The sequence below is a fragment of the Vicia villosa genome, linkage group LG2 (assembly GCF_029867415.1).
Source record: "Vicia villosa cultivar HV-30 ecotype Madison, WI linkage group LG2, Vvil1.0, whole genome shotgun sequence".
Lineage (NCBI taxonomy): Eukaryota > Viridiplantae > Streptophyta > Magnoliopsida > Fabales > Fabaceae > Vicia > Vicia villosa.
In genome coordinates, this window is record NC_081181.1 from 229,931,648 (window position 1) to 229,937,587 (window position 5,940).

The 5,940-nt window shown below is 33.0% G+C and overlaps 2 protein-coding genes across 2 annotated transcripts; one reads left to right on the plus strand and one right to left on the minus strand.

Moving 5' to 3' along the window:
• The first annotated feature begins 2,045 nt into the window (after positions 1–2,045).
• LOC131651558 (protein CHUP1, chloroplastic-like) lies at positions 2,046–3,969 on the plus strand. The gene is made up of 3 exons (XM_058921215.1): positions 2,046–2,151; positions 2,241–2,278; positions 2,540–3,969. Exons 1-3 carry the CDS (start codon positions 2,046–2,048, stop codon positions 3,866–3,868), a joined length of 1,473 nt encoding a protein of 490 aa, XP_058777198.1. The 3' UTR covers positions 3,869–3,969.
• An 83-nt stretch (positions 3,970–4,052) lies between these two features.
• On the minus strand, positions 4,053–5,629 carry LOC131648444 (GDSL esterase/lipase APG-like). Its single transcript, XM_058918202.1, has 5 exons — positions 5,354–5,629; positions 5,129–5,259; positions 4,826–5,059; positions 4,491–4,746; positions 4,053–4,396 (listed from the first exon to the last, which is right to left on the minus strand). Exons 1-5 carry the CDS (start codon positions 5,604–5,606, stop codon positions 4,200–4,202), a joined length of 1,071 nt encoding a protein of 356 aa, XP_058774185.1. The 5' UTR covers positions 5,607–5,629; the 3' UTR covers positions 4,053–4,199.
• Between the last annotated feature and the right edge of the window lie 311 nt (positions 5,630–5,940).

Below are 5,940 nucleotides of genomic sequence, written 5' to 3' on the forward strand. Positions count from 1 at the left end.
TTTGTAAAATTCTATTTTGAATTGACATAGAAACCTATATTTGAGCAACAAAATGAAGGAAGTCAAATTTAAAGTGTCGTACAATATTCACCATCATATCATCACACATAAGTCCACCATATCTCTTGTTTAGGATTATTCCTGTTGGGGCCGTTTTCTAAGTCCACAATGTTGTCTCTCACATTTGTATTGCCATTGACTCCTTGCAACGGGACACCGCTTTCTCCATTATTATTCTAACACTTCCCCTCAAGTGTGAGTCCACAATGCTCCTCTCACACTTGTATCACCGTTGACTCCTTGCAGTGGGACAACACTTCCCGGGCTTTTCGTTGTTGGGGAGGGTTTTTCACTAGGGGGCACAGATACATAGTGTATGACTAGACACTTTTGTGAGAGATACATCACTCACCTAAAATCTTAAAGTGATAGGTGAGTGGGTTTTCCCACTTATAAATATTCAAGCCACCACATTCCTATTCAAAATGAGATTATTTCTCTACATACTCACATTTGCATTACTATTCTAACAATTACAAGCTTTTTTTAGAATCCATGCCCTAGAACAAAATGTCTTTTCAAACAAATCAGAATAATAACTTAAAGTGAAACAGCATAAACTGTTTAAAAAAAAAGAAAGAAAGAAGTTGAAGTTGAAGCATGTGTTAGGGAGCTAGGATTTAAATAATGGGTGTGGAAAAGAAACTTAAAAGATGCAAATATTGAAGATTTAGAATGCATTGGGATGGTAGATCGGTTCTGGTTGAACATGTATGTTTTGCCCATATTTTTTTAGGATGTGTCAATATTTTAGACTTGCACCCTTTAGTATATCTGCTCCGCTCCATCCCATTTGTCGCAAGCTTTTGCGGACACAAATATTAGCATAAAATTTATAATTTTTAAACTTTAAAAGTGAAATGCCCAGAGACCCGTCCTACACCCTGTCATCATTTTTTCGAGATGAGTCAAGGTTTTAGTCTCACGCTCTTAATTAAATTTGTTCCATTCCATTTTGTAATTTTACGAGCTTTTCGAAGTGTGCCTAGACGGAATGAACATGCGGGTTTGCTATTCACATAATTTTGTTTGCGTAACTACCGATTTATTTCCATAATTTTAATTTTAAATATTGATTTGTTTCACTTTTTGCATTATATTTTTTGTTTTGTTTTTGGTACAAATATAATATAATTTTTTATTTTAATTTTAATGATGTGAAATTTATTAACTTAACATTAGCACTTTCTTTTTACCAAAAATTAAAAAGAAAACAAAAATATTTAAAAAATATAATGAGATATTGATTTTTCAAATGAATTATATTAAAAAGATTAAAATGGTAATTTGACGTTTTATTTATTATAATAACTTTTATGAAAAAAGGGATGATGCACTATTCTCAACCAATCACAACTATGTATCTAATTATATCACTCTTTTATTTAAAAAAAAAATTAATAACATGACAAATTGATGGTTTCTTATTAGATGATAGTATAAAATTATTTTATATTATCGGTACATATCCATTAAAAATATAAATTATTTATAGAAAAAAAGTTGAATCACCTATAATAAATTCATTTCACCAACTGAATATATATTTTTATAAATAATTTCAAAAATATTTTTTAAATTATAAGTATTTTAATTTGATTCTATCTATTAAACAACTCAATAAACTACGCATAGAATTTGTTTATCATATCCAATTAAATACTTTTAAAACAGTTTCAAAATAAATTTAATAATTTAATCAAAATCCTAATTTTTAAATTGATTTCAATTAATTATTAATTACATATATTATTCCATTAATGATACAAAAAGAAATAGTAATTAATTTATATATTTAATTCTTAATTTCCTAAATTCATTTTAATAAGAGAATCAAATACATTTTTGTCATTTCGGTTATATATTTTCCTTACTCATTTTTATTTGTTTCCTAATTAATTTGAATTCACTTTTTTTGATGAATTACATATACATATACTGTTTTGAACTTGATAGTAGTGATGAACAAAATAATTTTGATCATCATGATGAAAAGGAAGAAGCATGTGAAGCCTATTTTGGTGAACATTGGTTTGGCTTTTGGTTTTACTTTTGCTGGATTTCTCTGCTCACGCCTTAGAATTAATGAAGGTCTTTTTTTCTTTTCAATTTCATGCATGGTGATTCTAACTATTCATGTTATTGTTTTGTTTAATGTAATGGTGTATTTCTCTTCTCAGGTCCTGAATGCACTACTTCCACCATTGTTGATGAGGAGGTAGTACTTTATTTCCATACATTTCATTTTTTATGATAATTGTTTGGTTTGTATTTCAAAATTCAAGAATTATAGTAAAAAAGACGGTGCAAAATAGACTTAGGTAGTTTTTACATGGAGAGGAGACGTGTAGATTCTGTGATAAGGAGAGTATATCAGATGGAGAGGAGTTTAGAATTGGGCCATTGAATTTGTACTTCTAAGATGATTTTTTTCATACAATGAAACTAAAATAGGGCTATTGAATTTTCTATATATCAGGAAGAAACACAAACCAACGAGTCGAGGAATGGAAATTCTCCTATTGATTTTCTGACTAGCACTAAACAAAATGGTGATAGAGTTGAGTTCCTTCTAGCTGAATTTGATGAGATCATTAAGGAGGTGGAGTTCGAAGAAGAGGCGCTGCCGAGGTTAAAAGTAGGATCTTCTAGAGCATATGCATGTCCTGATAAGGATGAGTATGAGCAAGAGATACATCAACTCAAGAACATGGTTAGATTGCTTCAAGACAAGGAACAAAATCTCGAGGTTCAGCTGCTTGAGTACTATGGTCTTAAAGAGCAAGAAACGGTTTTGATGGAGCTCGAAAATAGATTGAAGATAAGTAATATGCAGGTAGAGATGTTCAATCAGATGGCTAAAAATTTACAGTCTGAGAATCGGGGATTAAGGGAACATGTTGCTGATTATGCAAACGTGCTGGCCGAGCTTGACGCAGCAAAAGAAAAAACCGAGCTGCTCAATAAGGAAATTAGGCGCGAAGCTGAGCAGAGTAAAGAGCAGATTGTTAGTCTTCAACAAAGAGTAGCCAAGTTAGAGGTGCTTGAGTCTGAAGTAGAAGAGTTGAGGAAATCTAATTCAAGATTGCAGATAGAGAATTCTGACTTAACTAGAAGATTCGATTCTACACAGATCCTTGCTAATGATGCGATTCAAGAAAACGAGCGTCTTAGAAAAGAAAATGACGACTTGATGAAGCAAATTGAGCAACTACAATCTGATCGACATTCAAATATTGAAGAATTAGTGTACACACGGTGGATAAATGTTTGTATGCGACAGGAGCTGCAGAATCAACAGCCTCCACACATTAAAACAATTGCGAAGGACCCGAGTAAAAGCTTGAGCCCTACATCTGAGAAGAAATCCAAGCAACTAAAACCTGAATATGCTGATACTAATGGACTAGGGAGTACTGTGGACTTTGATTTAAAGCAATGGTCCTCCTCGCAATCTTCTTCTATTACCGACTCTGGAGACTATGATCATTTTTCTTCGGTTGATAATTCACCGGCTTCTAGAACTATCGCCTCAAGGCAGAACAAGTTTTTCTGCAAGCTTAGAAGATTGATATTGGGAAAGGATAGACATCATCATCATAGTCAAGTTTCATCCAGATATCAAGAAGATAGCGATTCTCAAAAGCTGATTACATCAAGGAGATATTCGAGTTTTGACGGAGAAGGTTCCTTATCCGATTTTTTAGGCATAAAGAAATCTGATTTGGAGAAATATGCAGAAGCTCTAAAAGATTTTAGTGCGAATGATAAACATCAAAGACGAGGAAGATCAACATCATATAGTTAGTTTGTTTTAGCTTATGGTCAATATGCAAGGATTTTACCTTTTCTAAACTTATGTTGGATTACAGAATGTGTTTTCTATCATTCGCAAGCGTTCATCAATTATTTATAATAATGGTTATATTTTACTTCAGATTATCTCGACATATTTAACTTAGAAAACGGTTTTCATTAGCAAATTGGAGATATGGCAGAAAATTAACTTGGTATGTAAACTGAACTGATGTACTCGAAAATGTTACAACGAAATTTCTAAAATCTTATTTAATAGGAAGCATGTTTCTCAACACTAGATAAATAACAAACTGTTTCATCACATGCACCTCCATTAGTCCTTAAGTGATGAGGCCTATGCCTTGTTCAATCAATGCATCAGCCAGGACTTGATTAGCAGCTTGTGAAGGATGAACACTGTCCCAAAACACATACTGAGTTGCATTAGAACAAGTTCCTAACGAATGTTGATTGCACAATAAGGTTGTCGTCTCTACTGTCCCAACACCACAGCAGCCTCTCCTTGCCTCCGCGAAACCTATCAGATGTCACAACATATGTTAAAGAATAAGTAGCACTCATTTACAGAATGAACATCATATCATATGTTTTTCTAGTGAAAGTATGCTTACCGAATTTCGAAGGGGATTGAACAAGTTCATAGAGAGGTTTGTAAATGTTAAAGACAACAATCTTAAGACCAGGAAGTTGCTTTTGGAGTTTCGCTGCGGCCGAGTTCATTCTTTTGTTAAATCCTTGTGCATCACTATTGATTCTTGTGACACAACCTTTCTCATGGAATCCAAATAAAGTTCTTGTAGCAGGTAAGCAACCCAATGGTGGAAGTGAAGTCACTCCAACTTTTCTAGCTCCCAATTTATACAAATCCTATGTTCAAATGCTTATGCCTTGTTATTTCAATTAACATACAATTCATATAGTGACAATAAAAGAACAAGTTATATACCTTAACAAAACTTGAGAATGCATCCACAAGAAATGCAGAATATTGATCAGGAGTAACAACTTTGTTGACTATAGGATTCACATAATAGTTTTGTACAAAGTCACTACTTCCACCACTCAATAAGTACAATGCACCTTTAATAATTGATGCTGCTTTTTTTCTACCAGCTATCTTTGCAAGCTTGCTTTGGTATTCCTTGTAATATTTTAACTGTTGCGATAACGGAATCGCATGCTGCAAAAAATATAAAAGAGTTAAAAAAAACCCGAAACCTCTGCGATGTTCATAAAATACTTAACTTACATTCAAAATGGCAGCTTTTTCATCATAACCAGATGCTGCCGAAGCAAAATTTGCTCCAATAAGAAGGTTCTTCCCTTTTGCTTGCGGGCTAAGATACGCGGGCGCGTAGCTCTTAAAACCTAGCGTTTCAGCTACGAAAAGAAACAACCGAATGAAAAATTATATATCTATAGACATGACATTAATAGTATTACGAGTTTGGTTTTTCGATGTTTATATTCTCACCAGTAATATCAGTAGCTAATTTTCCATTGCAAAACCTTCCGGTAGGTTTATGGTTAGCAAAGTCTCTTCCATAGGGAAGATAGTTAGCTTTGAAAAGAGTATAAAGATAGTCATTGTTCCCAACATCAACAGCAGAGTCACCAAATGTTATGATTGCTGGAACAAGTGTTTCATCATTTTGTGCATTATTCCCCCAAGCAAACAACACAAATGCAAACACAACAAAAACTGTTTCTCTACTATTCATATCCATTTTTCTCTAGCTAACTTTTGAAGGCATTGTTCTAATGTGTATTCAAATTTATAAGTTAAGAAAAAAATAATATGGTAGCTGAATAAATGACCTTATTAAATGAAGTAGCCTAAAGTGGTTAAATTTCATGATACTAAGAGGTTTCTTTTAATATGAAACCATTGGTGTTTTTAGCTTTAGCATGTGATTTTACTTTCTAGTGAAATACTCTCGTGTTAACATTATATGTTTCATATGCTATGGTGGAGGAAGGTTGTTGGAATTAAGTTGGAAATGTAGCAAGCATTACTCTTGTTCACGAGAGAGGTCCATCTTCATGAAGGTGTGAGTGTTG

Coding starts and splice junctions, on each gene's coding strand:
- LOC131651558 (XM_058921215.1), top strand. CDS start 2,046: ATGATGAAAAGGAAGAAGCATGTGAAGCCTATTTTGGTGAACATTGGT. Junction 2,152..2,240: donor ACGCCTTAGAATTAATGAAG/GTCTTTTTTTCT, acceptor TTCTCTTCTCAG/GTCCTGAATGCACTACTTCC. Junction 2,279..2,539: donor CCACCATTGTTGATGAGGAG/GTAGTACTTTAT, acceptor TCTATATATCAG/GAAGAAACACAAACCAACGA.
- LOC131648444 (XM_058918202.1), bottom strand. CDS start 5,606: ATGGATATGAATAGTAGAGAAACAGTTTTTGTTGTGTTTGCATTTGTG. Junction 5,060..5,128: donor AAAAAGCTGCCATTTTGAAT/GTAAGTTAAGTA, acceptor TATTTTTTGCAG/CATGCGATTCCGTTATCGCA. Junction 4,397..4,490: donor TCAATCCCCTTCGAAATTCG/GTAAGCATACTT, acceptor GACATCTGATAG/GTTTCGCGGAGGCAAGGAGA.